Below are 17,202 nucleotides of genomic sequence, written 5' to 3'. Positions count from 1 at the left end.
AGCCCTGGCTGTCCTGGAACTCACTCTGTAGACCAGGCTGGCCTCAAACTCAGAAATCCGCCTGCCTCTGCCTCCCGAGTGCTGGGATTAAAGGTGTGCACCACCACGCCCGGCCTTTTATCTGACTTTTCTTTTTCTGTGCTTGTGTGATGGGAGAGAAGGATCTCCTATGACACTCACGTGGAGCCCCCTAGGCAACTCTTTCAGTCTTTATGTGCTGGGTTGCTCTATTTGTGTATATGAACAAATTCAGAGAGATTGATTTTTCTTTTCCTCCCTATCCGCCGAGAGAGGGTTTCTCTGTATAGTACCCCTGGCTATTCTTGAACTTGCTTTATGGATCAGGTTGGCCTCAAACTCTTAGAGATCTGCCTACTTCTGTTTGAGATCGAAAGTGTCAGCCACTACTGCCCAGTGACTGATTTTTTTTCTTACTGGCTTCTGTCACTGAGGGTATTAAAGAAGCCAAGTATGCTATTTCATGCCTTTAATCTCAGCATTCGGGAGGCAGAAGCAGGAGGATCTCTGTGAGTTTGAGGCCAGCCTGGTTTATATAGGAGTTCCAAGACAGACCCTGTCTCCAAAATGCTCCAGGGAGCATTGTGTTTTGGGGTTGGAGTCAGGGCCTCACAGGAGAACAAGCACTCAGACTCTAAGCTCAATCCCTCAGATCCTTCAGAACCGAACTTCTCCACCAGGGAGACAACCAGTTCTTCAGAAACCTACTGTAGATGAATCTGGTTTGCCCAAGATGTGAGGGAAATGGAATATGACAGGTGGTTCTTGTACACGCGATGAAACACAGCATGAAATTTACCCCTGAAACCATTGTTAGTGGTCTGTTTCATTGGCACATGTGCGTCATGCAAACCCCATCCCAGTTAAACACTTACTGCCTGCTCTTCCTCCTCAGCCTGCTTGGTGCCCTCAGACCCCACTTGGTCTATATGCCACACTCATGCCTACTTATACTGTTTTTCCTTTTTGGGTTTTCCAGACAGGGGTTCTCTGTGTAGCCCTGGCTGTCCCGAAACTTGCTCTGTAGACCAGGCTGGCCTTGAATTCACAGAGATCGGCCTGCTGTGCCTCCCAAGTGCTGGAGTTAAAGGCATGCACCACCTGCTCTCTCTTAACTTCTTTTGTTTTTTGTTTTTGATTGTTGTTGTTGTTTGTCCTTTACATGTGAAGGTAGGAGTCATTGTTCCTGTGTAATGGTACTCTAGAGTTTTAGTGTTTGCTAGGGTTAGTCACCATATCTAGTTGCCTGTATACCTGATTGGAGGGACTTGGGATCATAACACAGGCTGGTACCCCAAGCCCTTTAAAGGGTGAAAGTGGGCATAGTCTTTTCATGGGATCTTTCTATTTTATGGGAGCTTCTTCACATCTTTTGGGATAATAAGTCTTGGAAGCTTGATAAACTGCAGCTTTGGTGAGGGGTTCGTACAGCCTACTCTCAGACTCAGGGAGCAGCCCTCAGAGAATGAGTGTTTCTCCTGTCATGCCAGCCTTGACTGAGGAGGCAGAGGGATCCGCAGGATCTGGCTCCCAGTAAGTCATGCAGGCACAGGCAAGACCTCTGTGGAGCTGGTGGGCAGGGAGCCTGGCCCTGGTGGGTGGGATTTCCTGAATTTAGAGGTAAAGACACAAGGCAGAGTGCAAATGAGTCTCGGATCCTCACCTCCCAGGGGAATGGGGAAGTCAGTTGATTCCTGGACCTAAGCAACCTGGGAACTGAAGGGTGGGTGCTATATCTGGTAGGTAAAGCCTCCAGCTTTCCTGCCACAAAAATACCTAAGGGGTCTTTGCATAGGTCCAAGATCCTTAGCATCCCATGAGAGGGGCAAGCATTGTCTCTGGGACTGGACTGGGCTCCTGACCTGCCACTGTTATGCTGGGTATGACCTATAGGCAACACCAACTGGAGAAGGCCATTAGGGATCCAGTACTGTTCCAGCCTTAGGCCACGGTTGTTCTGTTGGACACCAGAGATGACCCTGCCCTTGGGAAGCTGATGCAGGCTCCTAGACCAGGGATCCATGGGACAGAAACGGGACCAGGAGGCACTGGACCAAGAGAACTTGTGGGTACCAGTAACGAAGCTAAAAATGGGTCTGGAGGGATGCTCAGTGGGACTAAGAGAACTCACTGTTCTTGCAGAGAATCCAAAGGTGCACATACATACACATACATGTAAAATGAATAGATAATGGCTGGAGATGGCTTGGTGGTTAGAGCATTGAAATGCTCTTTCAGAATACAGAAGTCTGATTCCCTACACCCATATCATTGGGTCACAGCCACCTGCAAGTTCCCTAGAGTTCCAGGGAATCTGATCTCACACACACACACCTGCTGGGCATGGTGGCGTAGCCTTTAATCCCAATTCTAGGGAGGCAGAGCAGGCTAGTCTTGAGTTAAGGCCAACTTGAGCTGCATAGTTCCATGACAGCCAGAAGTACATAGTGAGACCTGTCTCAAAACCAAAAACAAAAATCCCCCAATAATTAATAACAATCAAGCTTTAATTTTTCTTTTAAACAGGGCATCACTATATAGTCTTGGCTTGCCTGGAACTTAGAGATTTGAATGCCTCTGCCTCCTGAGTGCTGGAATTAAAGGTGTGTACCACTAAGCTTAAAAAAAAAAACTAAGAGAATCTAAAATGTCTGGAGTGCTACAGTCTTGTTTAATGGCTCTCACTGGAAGGTGAGACACCATGCTAACTCCGTATTACTCAGTCGTTTCAGAGCTGCAGAAAGGTCAGCTTACTCTGGGCTGCTACTCCAGATCTGACCATCTTTGTCCAGACTGGAGGCCTGGAACCTTGTCCCTGGCCAGTCAGGGCAGCACCAAGAACAGCAATTGCAAGGTTACTCTGGCTGAGCTGAGGTCTCCAGAGTAGGTCAGAGGGTAAGCTGTGTGAGCCCAGAGGGTCACATTTCCCCAGGGCTAGACTTTGGCTCTCTGACATGCAAAGTACCAGTACTCACTGGCCTGGGTTCTTTGAGACAGGTGTCCGGCATTGAGGTAAAGGGCACAAGGTGAAAGACAGCCCAGGTAGGTACCCATCTGAGCAGGCACAGTGGAACTTCAGCCTCTTCATTCTCAGGCATACCAAGTTTCAGTACCTCTCTCCTTACTTAGCCTCTTAGATGTTCACCTTGTAGTACTGATACTGGAAGGGGCCTGTGCTGGACACTGATGAAACTTCTAAGGTAGAAACTCAATAACGTCGCATGTTAGTGGCAGCCCTGGAGAGGCACTTACTGTGCAGTAAGTTTACCTGTATACAGGGAGGTTTGGGTGGGGCTGTCAGGAAAGGTCCTGGTAGAGCATTGGCCCAGGGCTCCCGCTTTATATTAGGTCCCTTTCCTCTTCAGCCTCTCAGTCCCACGGTACCAAGCAAGTTCCATATCCCCCAGGCTCCATCCCTGATCTATTCGTCAGAGCCCAGGCCCAGGAGTCTCCTCCACTGACTGCCTTGGCTCTTGTCTTAGGACGGAGGCTCTGGACTCCCACAGTCTGAAGAGAGACCCATCTGCCAGAGGGCTGAAGGTGGCCTTGAGGGCCATGCTCTGGGTCCCAGGATGCCCCTGCCTGAGCCCAGTGAGCAGGATTTTGAGAGCCTGAGAGCTGGCCAGGAGCCATCTCTTGGAGCCAAGAAGCCTCAAGAATCCTCCAATCTGGTCCTGGCCAGGGATAAAGAAAGACCCAAGCCGACAGATGTCACGTCCCAGGAGACGTCTGGCACTGCCACCGTACCTAACAATACTCTCCAGGTTGCACCAGTCAAGAAGCAAGGACGGATAATTCACCGGAAACGTAGTAGGGTAGATGCAGGTGAGACTCCCTAGCCCTGCCATCCTGGCTCTGTTGAGCTGCATCCCGTTTTCATCTACATCCAAGGGTGACTTGGATGCCCAGTCCTCCTTCCAGTTGAGCCTCATAGACTCTAAGCACATTCAGTGTTCTGGGCGCCAGGCCTTTTCTCCCAGGTTCATGAGAACTGCAGCTATATGCAGGATCCTCTAAACTCCTTAAATCCCTTTCCTTACTACTAAAGCATCTTTTAGAACCTGGGCTTATCTGGCAGCTAGGAGCCCAATAAAGCATTCTGCCCACAGGACCCTGACCTATTCCAAGACCCATTCCCTGGGGCCCCTGACTTCGAACCTTGCTCTAGAGAAGCTAATCCAGACTTTTTCATGCCCCCAGTTCCCCCCCAACCTCTGGAGTTCCTGAAGACCCCATTTGGGGGCCGCCTTCTGGTGCACAAGTCATTCCTGTACAAGCAAGAGAAGGCTGTGGGGGACAAGGTGTACTGGAAATGCCGCCAGCACTCAGAGCTAAGCTGCCGGGGACGGGCCATCACCCGTGGCTTTCGAGTCACAGAGATGCGGGACCACTGTCACCCACCTGAGAAAGAGGGCCTGGAAAGGAAAAAGCGCCACAGGGGAAGGCCACCCAACTCAGCCCTGCCTGAGGGCGCTAAAGTCCAAGAAGATGGGGTGAGCCTATGGCTATACCCTGTGGAGCCAGAACCCACCCCTCAGCCAAGCACTGAAACCCCAGAGGAGGAGCAGGGGTACCGGTCCCTGGCGCTGCAGAGCCTGCCTCCCAAGAAACGCCCCACACCAGGAGTGGGTAAGTACATGGCCTCCCACGCCAGGAGTGGGTGAGTGAGTACGTGGCCTCCCCTCTATTTGGGGTAGGAAAGAACCCACAGATCCTTCACTCCCAAAGGAAATGTGGGGTTTCAAATCGGTTCTCAAAAAGTGCTGAAAGTCAAAAATATAAATGCATCCATGACACCATTAGTCCATAGGTCAGACAGCTCTGTGGTCTGGGGATCCCAGGGCCTGTCAAGTTTTTCCACTGTAGCAGAGCCTGTTATGGGGCCCAGAAATCTACATACCAATGGGCAGGCTTTTGTGATTCTGAAATAAAGTTTGGACAGGGTTCCTAGGAGCAAGGTTTGGCTTTGAGTCCCAGGTTCAAATTCAGCCCCACAGATAAAGGGCTGTAGCTTCAGAATTCACAGGAAGTCTGGGGTCTCTGGAGTTTGTGCCTGAAGCAGGTTGTGGCAACTTGGACTGTTGAAGAGCTTGTGGGTTGATAATAATCGTGTCATATTCTGCACTGCCTAGCTAGGTGAGAGGTGGATCGTATGCTCGGAGTGGCTTCAGGAAGCTCAGAGTCTCCTGACCCGCAAGGATCTGAGGGTCTGAGCAGCTGCACTGGTGGGAGGGGCGCTTCTTTTCAGTATGTGTCTGTAAAGGTCACTCGAGGGTGTGCCTACAAAGGTCACTCGAGGGTGTGCCTACAGTGTTCAGGGGGGGGCTGGGGGTGTTGCTTGGTGATAGAGCACTCGCCCTGCATGCTGAAAACCTTAGGCCTAATTCTATACACTATAAAACACAAAACTAGATAAAATTTTTTTTAGACAAACCCTAGAAAAATATGGACAAGAGTGACCCAGAACATAATCTGCTAACTCAGAGCCCTGCTCGGCCCCTCCCATTGTGGTGTGAACTGTGAGCTGAGTCTCATTGACTTGAAGAAGGAACCCTTGTTCCCCTCGGGTGGCTTGGTGGGAGTGAACTGGGCTTCACACACACCCAGCTTGGGGAAATATGTCAACATCTGGGAGGAAAGTACATGGTGGGTCCTCCTGGGACCCCAGACTCTTGACCTTGGTGTGGTGACTTCCCTGGGTCCTTCCTCTAGTACGGTATCGGCCTCTTGAGTTCCTGAAGACGTGCTATGGGGGTACTTTCCTGGTGCACCAGTCCTTCCTCTACAAGCGGGAGAAGACGGTAGGAAGCAAGGTGTACTGGACCTGCCGGGAACATGCAGTTCATGGCTGCCGTAGCCGAGCCATCACCCAGGGCCAGCGCGTGACAGTGATGCGCAGCCATTGCCACTCACCTGACATAGAAGGCTTGCAGGCCCGGCGACAGCAGGAGAAGACCATAAAGAAGATACAGGCAAGGAGAATTGGGGCTGGGGACTTGGAGGATTGCGACGACATCGAGGACTCGCTGCTGCAAGGAGTGGACAGCCTGTTCTACCGCAGAGGGCAGGGCACACTGACTCTCAGTAGGTCCAAGTCCAAGTCCAAGTCCAGGTCCAAGTCCAGGTCCAAGTCCAGGTCCAGAAAACGAGCAAAGAAGCAGCAGGAATCCTTGCAGGAGCCCCCCGAGGAGGACCAGGATGTGGACCCCAGTGAGTCTTACATTTAGGGGCTTGCCTCAGTTTGGGAGGGGATGGCCAGCCTTCTCAACCTACCTTCTCCCCAACCCCCATGCTTTCTTACTGTGTATCCTCTGCTCCTAGCCCTGACTGTCTGTTCTGTTTCCTGCAGGAGGCCCAGAGTTCCTAAAGACCCCTCTAGGGGGCAACTTCCTGGTGTATGAGTCCTTCCTTTACAGACGGGAGAAAGTGGCTGGTGAGAAGGTGTACTGGACCTGCCGGGACCAGGCACGCATGGGTTGTCGCAGCCGTGCCATCACTCAGGGCAGGCAGGTGACTGTGATGCGAGGCCACTGTCATCCACCTGACCTGTTAGGATTGGAGACTCTGAGGCAGCGGGAGAAACGCCCAGGCCCCTCTCAATGGGATGGCCCAGGTACCTGGGAGGGGGGAGGGGAACCCTATAGCTTTTTCTCTTGTTACACATGTCCTGTCCTTCCTTCTGTAAATACTCTGGAAGTCACCATCCTCTCTTCTATATTCTTCCCACCCCTTGTGCCCCAAAGCTCAGTCCATCTGGGTGTGGCTCTCGTGGGTCCCTCCTCACCTCACCTGCCTACAGTTTTCAAGGCTGAAACCTGATAGACCTGGTCTCCAGTCCCCTGACACTTTAGGAGTTATCAGTAGGGGCACCAAGTGTGGACGGCCAGGTCCTCATCCTTACAGCACAAACAGGGCCACGGTCTAGAAGCTGAGAGAGCTGAGCCTCTCTCCAGCTTGGTTGCAAGGAGACGGTACAGGACATACTCCCAGCCTATACATTCTACTCTGAGCACTTCTACCAACATTAATCCATTTAATCCAGTTTTCAATTTCCTTGTTACCTGCTGACTTACAATCAGAGGAAGTGATTTAGCCTCGCTATATTTTTGAGTAGGTTTTAGATTTTTTTTTTATTTTTTGGTTGTTGTTTTGTGGGTTTTTGTTGTTTTTAGATTTATTTATTATTTATCCAGTGTTCTGCCTGTATGTATGCCTGCAGGCCAGAAGAGGGCACCAGATCTCATTACAGATGGTTGTGAGCCACCATGTGGTTGCTGGGAATTGAACTCAGGATCTCTGGAGAAGCAGCCAGTGCTCTTCTTAATCTTTGAACCATCTCTCCAGCCCTTTGTTTTGTATTTTGAAGCAGAGTCTCAACTCTGTAGCCCTGCATGGACTCCAGCTCACAGTACACACATGCGTATGTACATGCACACTGTGGCATATATGTGTTGGTTCTTCCTTCTCCCTGCTGAGTGAACTGACAGGATCAGAGCAGGTGCTGTTATTTTCTGAACTATCTCATTATCATAGCTGCCGTTTGTTCTTCCTGAGCTCTGCCCCTACTGAGCTGGAGACCTGCCCGGCTCTGTCTCCAGCTCTGTCTCCGCTCCCTGTGTGCTGCCCCCACTGTCCTGCGGCTGCTATGTGTGCCTCTTCTTCTAGGAGCTCATCACTGTCTCTTTCCCTCTCTGCTGTCTGTCATGCATCACATCTACCGGCAGCAACAAAGCTTGCTGAGCCCTGCTGCAGCCTTGCCTGGGGATGACACCAGGCCTGGCTATCGCCTGGATTCCCTTGGTCAGATGCCCTGTCTCTGGGATTTTATTTATCTATTTTGGTCCCCTCCTCTCTTTTGGCTTAGGTGGTCCTTGAGCCTCTCATCTTGGAGAAGCCATTTGAGACCCTGCTCATTGAAGCTATTGATAATTTCCCCGCACACTTGCTCGGCAATGTGGCTTTGTGAGAGTGCTAGGCTGCACCTTGCTACACATCCTTAACATTTTATAGTTCACTGCCTCTGCCTGTTCTGCTAGTGTACTGTACCATTTTTTTCTTTTAATGTTCATGTGTACAGCTGTTTTGTCTGTATGTACCTACCATCTGTGTGTCCGGTGTCTATTGAGTCTGTGCCTTGTGCCTGTGGAGGCCAGAGGAGGGCATCAGATCCCCGTGAACTGGAATTACAGATGGTTATAAGTGTGGGTGCTAGGAATTGAACCCAGGTCCTCCAGAGCAGCCTGTACTCTTAACTGCTTAATTTCCATCTCTCCAGCCCTTTCCTGACAAACATTCTAATCTCAAATGGCTTCTCCACTGGGAGGAGGTGGACCATTCCCCACAGCCACAAGGCTTAGTCTCCTTGGTGTGATGTCTGCTTTCCTCTTGGCCTCTGGGATGCTTTGCTCTGCAGGTGCCCTGGGTGCCCCTTACCTCCTGGCCTCCTTCCCCACCTTTGTGGGAGCTCCAGAGTCAGATGCGATGCCTCTACTCAAGGCCTCAGCCTCTCAGGGCAGCTCCTCAGCTTCTGTCACCCAGTGACTCCCTAGTCTGTCATTGTCTTCCGTGTTTCCATGCTTAATGCGTTCAACTGCTTTCCTAGGGCAAAGCCCCAGAGTCCACATTCTGCCACCACGCAGCACTAGACTGTCAGTGCCACACCCAAGTCCGTGGTACCAACTCTGCCTTAGTCAGTGTTCTGTTGCCATGAGCAGATGCTATGACCATGCAGCTCTTATAAAAGAAAGCATTGGGCTGGTGAGATGGCTCAGTGGGTAAGAGCACCCGACTGCTCTTCCGAAGGACCAGAGTTCAAATCCCAGCAACCACATGGTGGCTCACAACCATCCCTAACAAGATCTGGCGCCCTCTTCTGGAGTGTCTAAAGACAGCTACAGTGTACTTACATATAATAAATAAATAAATCTTAAAAAAAAAATAAAATAAAAATACAAGAAAGCATTTAGTTGGGCTTGCTTACAGCTTCAGAGATTTAGTTAATTTGTGTCCTGACTGGGAACATGGGGGTGCACAGGCGGAAATGGCGCTGGAGAAGTAGTTGAAAGTTCTATGTTTAGATCTACAGGCAACAGGAAGAGAAAGCGCCACTGGGGCTAGCTGGGGCTTCTGAAACCTCAAAACCCACCCCAACAAGGCCATACCCCCCCCCCCCCAATCCTTTCGAATAGTGCTACCCTCTGGCGACCAAGCATTCAAATCTCTGAGCCTACAGGAGCCATTTTTATTAAAATCACCACAGCAGCCCTGGTGCCTGGTCAAAGCAAGGATGAGAGAGGCGGTGGTAAGACAAGTGGACAAGGCCCGGCTGTCCTTCAGGTCCCTCCTACCTCCATAGCTCAAGCCCAAGGCCAGCCTAAACACACATACACAGTCCTTGAGTCATGACACTCAAAATTCCCCTCTTCAGCTCTTCCACTGACTCACTCACGGCTATGGAGATCTGCCTGCTTGTCTGCAGGGCACCTGGTATACAGGAGCAAACAAACACCCCACCTCCTTCCTCAGTTAGCATCATAGAAGACTTCACCCGCAGGGCCTGGCCTGGCCAGTCTCCAGCCTCAGGACAAACAGATCCTGGCACCTGAGGGCGCTGTGGGGTTTGAAGACAGGGCTGTCTCACTGTGAGCAGGAAGAAGGCATAAAGTGGGTGGTAGGTTCTCCAAGGTATATGGTGTTCTTGGCTATGAAAATGGGAATATTCCCCACCCAAGGTCAGGTTTAGTTCCCGCATCCCTTCCCTGATTGTTCTTTTGTTTCTTTACAGAAGGGCCTGAGTTCCTAAAGACCCCTCTAGGGGGCAGCTTCCTGGTGTACGAGTCCTTCCTCTATAGGCGGGAGAAAGCGACTGGGGATAAGGTATACTGGACCTGCCGGGACCAGGCACGCATGGGCTGTCGCAGCCGAGCTATCACACAGGGCCAGCGGGTGATGGTCATGCGCAGGCACTGCCACCCACCGGACATGGGTGGCCTGGAAGCCCTTCGGCAGAGGGAGAACTTCCCTAACCTGACCCACTGGGAAGGCCCAGGTATGCAGAGGGAGTGTGGCTTCTCATTGCCATGCAGCACCCCAGTCCCTTTCCAGGAGCTAAGAGACACTGGCTCTAGACTAACTTGTGCTCTAGAAACAGTGGGGATGGTGGGCCAGGGTGTTATGACTGTTAGTCACCAGAAGGGTACACATACATGACTGAGCAGTATGCCTGAGCCCTAGAGACCCTTACCCCACCCCCACCATCCCATCTGGGCCTCTCTTCTTTTACCTGTCTTCTCCCTGGGCCTGTCCTGCTCTAGCTGGTGGACAGGGAAATGACAGGCCCCAGTACAAATACCAGATGAACCTCTGGTGGTCCAGCAAGGCCCCACCTCTGTCAGGGAGTCTCCCAGCAGAGTTCATGGTCTGGTGAGCCTTCCAGCAGAGCTCCAGGGATAGCCCAGGCAGGAAAGGAAGGCGAGTATAGCCTGGAGAGTGTCAGGACCATGTCTGAGCATTAGTCCCCGAGCCCTGAGGGAGCAGGGACCAGCGTGGACCCTCCTGGGGTGACAGTGGGCAGAGAGCCCCGGTCTCTGTTGCCGTGAGCTGGGACTCCACTGGTCCCTTCACAATGACTGCCTTACAGAGCCCCTGCAGCCACTGGAGTTCCTGCGGACATCCCTTGGAGGCCGCTTCCTGGTGTATGAGTCCTTCCTGTATAGGAAGGAGAAGGCTGCCGGTGAGAAAGTGTACTGGATGTGTCGAGACCAGGCTCGGCTTGGCTGCCGCAGCCGAGCCATCACCCAGGGCCGGCGGGTCATGGTGATGCGGAGCCACTGCCACCCACCTGACCTGGCTGGCCTGGAGGCTCTGCGGCAGCGGGAGAAGGCCCCCAGTGCAGCCAAGAAGAAAAAGAAGAAGAAGAAGAAAGGTATACACTGAGTGACCAGGGCCTTTGCCTAACTTGTGCATTTTTAGAATCGTTGCCTCTCATTTCCTCTGGTCCCTTCCCATTGCCATGAAACTGTACCTGCTTCTTCCTGGGCCTTTGCCCATCCATCTTTCCAAACTCATCTTCCTCTCTTATTCTGAGACAGCTCAACACTTTAGAGGTTGTTGTCTCTTGAAAAATCTAATGAAAAATATAGACTACCACAGAAGGATGCAAATAATGTTGTGTGTTCGAATACAGGTACCACACAAAGTTTGTAAATAATTTTATTTCATTGAAAATTAGTTTGCACCAAGTGGTGGTGCCTCATGCCATTAATCCCAGCACTCGGGAGGCAGAGGCAGGCAGATTTCTGAGTTAAAGGCCAGCCTGGTCTACAGAGTGAGTTCCAGGAAAGCGAAGGCTACACAGGGAAACCTTCTCTTTAAAAAAAAAAAAACTAAAAAGAGGGACTGAAGAGATGTCTCAGCGGTTAAGAGCACTAACTGCTCTTCTAGAGGTTCTGAGTTCAATTTCCAGCAACCACATGGTGGCTCACAACCATCTGTAATGGGATCTGTTGCCCTCTTCTGGTATGTTTGAAGAGAGCAATGGTGTACTCATATACATAAAATAAATAAATCTTTAAAAAATTTTAAATTAAAATAATAAGCTAGGTATAGTGGCATATGCTTTTAATCCTGTCACCATGGAGAGAGAGGCAGGCAGATTTCTATGAGTTCAAGGCCAGCCTGGTCTACATAGAAAGACCTTGTCTCAATAAATTAATAAAATGATTAATAAAACAGCCATAGGCTATTATAGATAACATTTATTGGTATGAAAACAACTTCAGTGATTTATTTAATGAATTACTAGAGCGAGGAACTGGAAGTGTGGCTCAGTGGTAGAACACCTGCCTAGGATGCGTGAGACCCTGCATTTAATACCCAGGACCACAAACTACCCCAAGAGTGATACAGGTTACAAAAACTGATTGAAGACGGGATTAGAGCAGGAACTGCCTTGGGACGGTCCCTCCCTTAGATGACTGTGGCCCTCCCGACATTGTTCCTCAGCTTCACAGTGAAGTCAGAAGTACCCAGCCCAGCCACTCTTATCATTTTTGACCCCAAAAGCTGTTTAGGGGTGATCTGTGTGATTTGTGACCATATATTAGATAACTAAGACCCCACAACAGGACTACTGGCTCTCAGGACAGCCTCCAGGCAATGAGCTGACTTTGTCTTTGCTGAGGAACGAGCCATGCCTGCAGACCTAGCACCACAGAGGCCAAGACAGGAAGGCCTCCCTGGGCCAGATGCATGGCCAGTTCCAAGCCTGTCTCAAGCTGTACAGTGAGATACAGTCAGCAAACAAATACAAATGAAAACCCCCCAAATAACTCACACGCAGACCATACATATACCTTCAGTGCTTTGTTTATTTTTTGAGACAGGGTTTTTCTGTGTAGCCCTGGCTGTCCTAGAACTCACTCTGTAGACCAGGCTAACCATAAACAAAGATTCACCTGCCTCTGCCTCCTGAGTGCTGGGATTAAAGGTGTGCACCAGCATGCCTGGCTTAAATAAACCTTTGTAATGATGCACATTTCTCTGTCATCAGGAAAATCAAAGAGCAAAAACTGAGCAGCCAGTCCTGCTGAGGTGAGCCTTCTCTGGAGCAACAGAGGAGCAGCTGGCTCCCCAAAGCTTCCCATCCTCGCAGGCATTGCCCATCGTTCAGATGCACTTGACAGCAACCCTTCCAAAGCACCCAGGACCGTCACGATTCCTCAGAGGTCTCCCAGGAGGAACGCTTAGACTTTGGGTGGTAACTGAGCCAGATGGGTGGCCTGCAGGCCTGTCCCATGCTGCTCTCACCATTCTGACCTTAGACAGCTGTGGAGAAGTGTGTCTGGACGATATACCTCTGCCCTGCCCTGCTGTCCGGGCCTCAGCACCACCTGCTTTCAGAGCACGCCTTGCTGAGAGCTTTCCAGTGGGCGTGATCCCATGTGCGCTCCATGAAGTTCAGCAAAATGCAGTCACCCCAAACCAGGATATGTGCGGGAACTTCTTGCCACCCTCTGAAGACAGTGCAAGTCACAGCAGGGTTTTGTTTTGCTTTGTGGCATCTTTTAGGGGCAGGTGTGAGGCTTGCCTGATCTTTAGTCACTTGCTGCTTGCATCCAGCCCTCACTGTGGCAGAGCAGGATGAGCTAAAGGCTTCGCTCTACCTCCCTGGCAGACTTTGCACCCTGCGTTCTTTCCCAACTTAAACCTGTGTCCACAGTTCTTGGGAGCCAGCCCAGATGTCAGGAGGAGGTGACACCAGGTAGGCATGCTCTAGTGGCAGCAGCAGCACTGAGGGTTGCCCACCTGGTGCTGCATGATGCACAAGGTCAGTTAGATGGCATCAAAGCCACCTCCTGTAGAAGAGTTTAGCAGGACTCAGGAGCCATGCCGGCAGTGGCACTCTAATGTCCCCGGGAACGGCAGAATCTCCTGCGTGCTGTACCCTGGCCAGAGTTGTCCTCATCCTGTCATAGAGCTGCATGCCCCTCTCCCTCAGCAAGCAAGCCGTGAAGCAGCCACCCCTGTGGGATAGTAATGGCCTGGTGCCTGTCATTGTCCTCTGCTCATCTGCTTCCCTCAATAAACCCTGTGTAGTCTCATGGTACAGAGCTGCTGTGCGTCAGTAATAGTCTGTGCTGCCACAAACCACATACCACCTGCCAAGTGCTGGGGACATTATGGGTTTGGTTAGTAACTCCTGGGCAATGGTGTTTGCTTGGCCTAGATCAAGACTTGGATGGGGACCTGCTGAGGATCTATCCCCACCTGAGATTTGTCTCCAGTCAAAAAAGACGGTCTGAGGGCTGGGGAAATGGCTCACTTAGTGCCTACTACATAACTATAAGGACCTGAGTCAGAATCCCAGCGCCCGTGGGAAAAGCTGGGCCTGGTGCACATGTCTGTAATCTCAGCCCTAGGTAGGTAGGGAGAAGAGGATTTCAAGCAAAAACTCAGTGGCAGGGTTTGATTTGGGTTTATGAGACAGGGTTTCTCTGTGTAGTCTTCCCTTGAGGTGGCTGTCCTGGAACTCACCCTGTAGACCAGCCTGGTCTACAACCGAGACCCACCTGCCTCTGCCTCCTGGGAGCTGGCAGTAAGGACGTGCCACCACTGCCCAGCAACAGTGGGATTTAATGTGCATCCCCATCCCTCTGCTTCCATCTCACCTGGAGACAAGCTGCTCACCCTGCGACGGGAGGCTTCCACACCCACTTCTCCTCCAGGCCCTCCTCAGCCTGCCAGTGCAGACTCCACAGTTGCTGCCATGGGGTGCTCTTCCTAGCTGTGTGTGTCAGGTGTGATTACCTGATTTAAGGGCCAGACACCAGAGATGTACTTAAGGATGTCTCCAGGGCCCACTTGAGATACCACAGGCTAATTTAGGCCTTCTTCTACTTGCCTCAGTCTATAGCCTCTTGCTTGGGAAGACCAAAAGATACCCAGTACTCTGGGGAGACCAATCTTCTGTTCTTATCCTGGAGGATTCTAATAGACTCAGTGTGACCTACCTGACCATGGCAGAGGCCCCTGCCAAACAGGAGGGTATTAGAGGCTTGGTACGCTCTCCTGTAGCCCTAGACACTTGTGCCCTGTCCATGCTGGTCTCACTCCCACACTGCCCCCCAAGCCCACCAGTCTGTCCTGTCCAACACACACTACTGCTTTGAACAATTTACCAAGATCAGCTGCCAAACATTCCCTTTTATTAGCTCATGCTTTTGGTGAACCAGGTCTGGGAGGTCTGAACACTGTCCTTTGCCTGGAATCACACACAGCTTCAATCGAGGTGGCAGCCCCTAACTAAGGCTGGAAGCTCATCCTCTCCTGTGCAGCTGTGGGCAGACTCCAGACTCCAGACAGTTCACTGGCCAAATCAGGCCCTCCAGCTTCAGCACCAGCACCTTTTTTTGTTTTTGTTTTTGTTTATTTTTTGAGAATCAAGGTCTCAAATTCTTGCACCAGCACCTTTTTTTGTTTTTGTTTTTGTTTATTTTTTGAGAATCAAGGTCTCAAATTCTATGTGCCTATAGTCCCAATACTCAGGGAATCAAGGTATGAGGGTCTCAGATGGGGCCAGATGGGGCTACCTAACAATTACCACACCAGTCTGAGCTACGTAGCAGACCCCACCGAGAGTTAAGGCTGCATTTTGTTATCCAGGCTGACCTTGAGGCCTAGACTCAAGTCATTCTGCTGCCTCAACCTGCCACCTTTAGCTTAGACCACAGGATTGCGCCAGTGTTCCTGTCCCCATCTCTGACTTAACTCAGAGACGGTTTAATTAATTAGAGACTATAATTAATCTGCATCAATTCCTCCACCATCTCCACATAGTTCGGCCTAGCCAGAGAAGAGTGTTGGTACATGCAGGGTTACATCTACACTCTAGAGAACTGGCTGGCGAGCCTGTGCATCTCCAGGGGCAGGAATCACTTTCGGATTCTACTCGCCATAGCCCAACTAACCTGCCATTCTAATTCATCCTCCATGACCCAGGGAAGCCCAGAAAAAAAAAAAAAAAATGAGGTGGTCCTGGGTGATCTCAGGAGTCCAGGTCACAGTGGACTGGGGCCTGCAGCAGTGCCCTGACCCAGAAGGTTCCACAGGCTTACTGCTCACCAGCAGGGGCTCCTGGTGTGCTTCAGTAGGCCCTGCCTTCTCTGGTGCCTGGGCTGAGCCAAGAGAGCTCAGGGGCTACAAAGGGTGAGGTTGCAGTGGCCCTTGCCATGATTCCAGGAAGGAGCCAGCCAGGACATGAGACCCCAAAGTACTGCCTGGGCAATGACAGAGATGTGGGGAGTGGAGGTCAGACATAGCTTCCCTCTGCCTGCTGAGACATTCACTGGCCACTCTGGAGGGCCTTGTGCTTTTGCTTCTAGTCCATGGCTCCCCTTTGGGTCATGGTATCACCCCCACCCCACCCCCAGGGGAATAGGCTACTGCTAAGATGGAGTAACCTCCTTGAGGTGACTCTGGGGAGAGAAAGCCTTGATGCCGTAACCCAGAGACAGTTCTGCTAGTGTCTCCCCTCCCTCATGCCTGACACCCATGGGACGGGGACCCAGCCCTCACCCCACATTACCCTCCTCCCATGGATTCAATCCTTCATCCACATTAACAGGCACAGGGTGCTTGACCAATACCGCAACCTCCTCTGAAACATGGGGGTCTCTTCAGACCCAAAGCTGAGGGGCTGTCCTGGTACCAGTAGGGCCTTCAGAGGGACAGTGGGGAAGGCAGTACAGGGCCATGGGGCTCTGAAGAGAGGGTCCCCAGCTGGCCCTGACCCGGGCTGTGGATGAAGACAAGCTGTAGGCTCTCTCCAGTTTGAGGACACCTCCAGCCCTCATGGCAGGGGCTCCATCTGGACTTCAAGGCCTGGGCACAGAGAGAGTCATGAGAAAGAGGAGCAGGTTCTAAGGAGATGGCTGTGGCAGAGGCGTGGAGTCAGGAGAAGGAAGCTACCTCTTTGAGGCAATGGTAAGCCAACGCCAGGAGGGCCAGAAGGGCCAGGACACCAGCAGCAACCGGGACCCCCACGGGTATTTGTAGCTCCCACCTGGTTCGGTAATTTTCCTGAGGAAAGAGGAGGCAGAGTCGGGGGTCTGGGGAAGCAGGACGGGAGGATGGGCAGGATACAGTTCCTACCTTTCTGCTCCAAACCAGCGGACTCTGAAACCAAGTCATGGTGGTTCCTCACCGACTACTGTTGGGTCTCCAGGCTCTCAGCCTTCTCCCCAGAGGTCCCCACACCCCTGATACCCCTCAAGTCAGTCACTGTAGCAACCACCAGGCGAAGTCTGATTGCAAATGACTGGACAGGGCCTTTCTGTTTAGCCAGCTCATCCTTCGAAAGTGAAACCTTTCCTTCCCAGGCCTCCTGGGAGGGAGGGGCAACGAGGAAGCAGCATAACCCATAGCCCCAGGTCAGTAGCCGCCCTTCCTGAGAGGCCCCTCCAGAAGAATTTCATGGGTGGAGCAGACAAACTGACTCCACCTTTCAGAATTACCAACCTAGTCCACAATGGCAAATTCCAATAAATCACAAGAGTTCTCTGGAAGCAGAGTTCTCTAGCACCCCCTAGAGGCTGGAGGCAGATGTAACTAGCAAAGGTTACTACCCTCCATGCCTCCCAGAGGGCCAATTGGCTTGCAAGACTGCTGGACACAGGGTTCCCCAAC

The 17,202-nt window shown here is 51.5% G+C and overlaps 1 protein-coding gene and 1 long non-coding RNA gene across 4 annotated transcripts in view; one reads left to right on the top strand and one right to left on the bottom strand.

The window, feature by feature from the left end:
• Positions 1-13,631, top strand: part of Flywch1 (FLYWCH-type zinc finger 1) — an 18,034-nt gene extending 4,403 nt beyond the window's left edge. For 2 of the 3 annotated variants that reach the window (XM_021221059.2, XM_029533014.1), the window contains 7 exons: positions 3,501-3,843; positions 4,219-4,647; positions 5,731-6,228; positions 6,368-6,631; positions 9,803-10,066; positions 10,658-10,942; positions 12,569-13,631. In XM_021221059.2, the coding sequence (XP_021076718.1) occupies positions 3,591-3,843; positions 4,219-4,647; positions 5,731-6,228; positions 6,368-6,631; positions 9,803-10,066; positions 10,658-10,942; positions 12,569-12,591 (2,016 nt within the window). In that variant the 5' untranslated portion in view covers positions 3,501-3,590 and the 3' untranslated portion in view covers positions 12,592-13,631. Of the gene's footprint in view, positions 1-2,599; positions 2,622-3,500; positions 3,844-4,218; positions 4,648-5,730; positions 6,229-6,367; positions 6,632-9,802; positions 10,067-10,657; positions 10,943-12,568 lie in introns of those variants that run through there. The other variant, XM_029533015.1, reaches the window with a different exon arrangement.
• Positions 13,632-14,229: 598 nt separating this feature from the next.
• LOC110337845 lies at positions 14,230-16,897 on the bottom strand. Its single transcript, XR_003842708.1, has 3 exons — positions 16,669-16,897; positions 16,486-16,596; positions 14,230-16,398 (listed from the first exon to the last, which is right to left on the bottom strand). It is a non-coding gene; the product is annotated as an uncharacterized LOC110337845 (long non-coding RNA).
• Between the last annotated feature and the right edge of the window lie 305 nt (positions 16,898-17,202).

The sequence above is a fragment of the Mus pahari genome, chromosome 21 (assembly GCF_900095145.1).
Source record: "Mus pahari chromosome 21, PAHARI_EIJ_v1.1, whole genome shotgun sequence".
Classification (NCBI taxonomy): Eukaryota; Metazoa; Chordata; class Mammalia; order Rodentia; family Muridae; genus Mus; species Mus pahari.
Note: the sequence above shows the minus strand (reverse complement) of the source record. Positions and strands in the feature narration are given on the sequence as shown.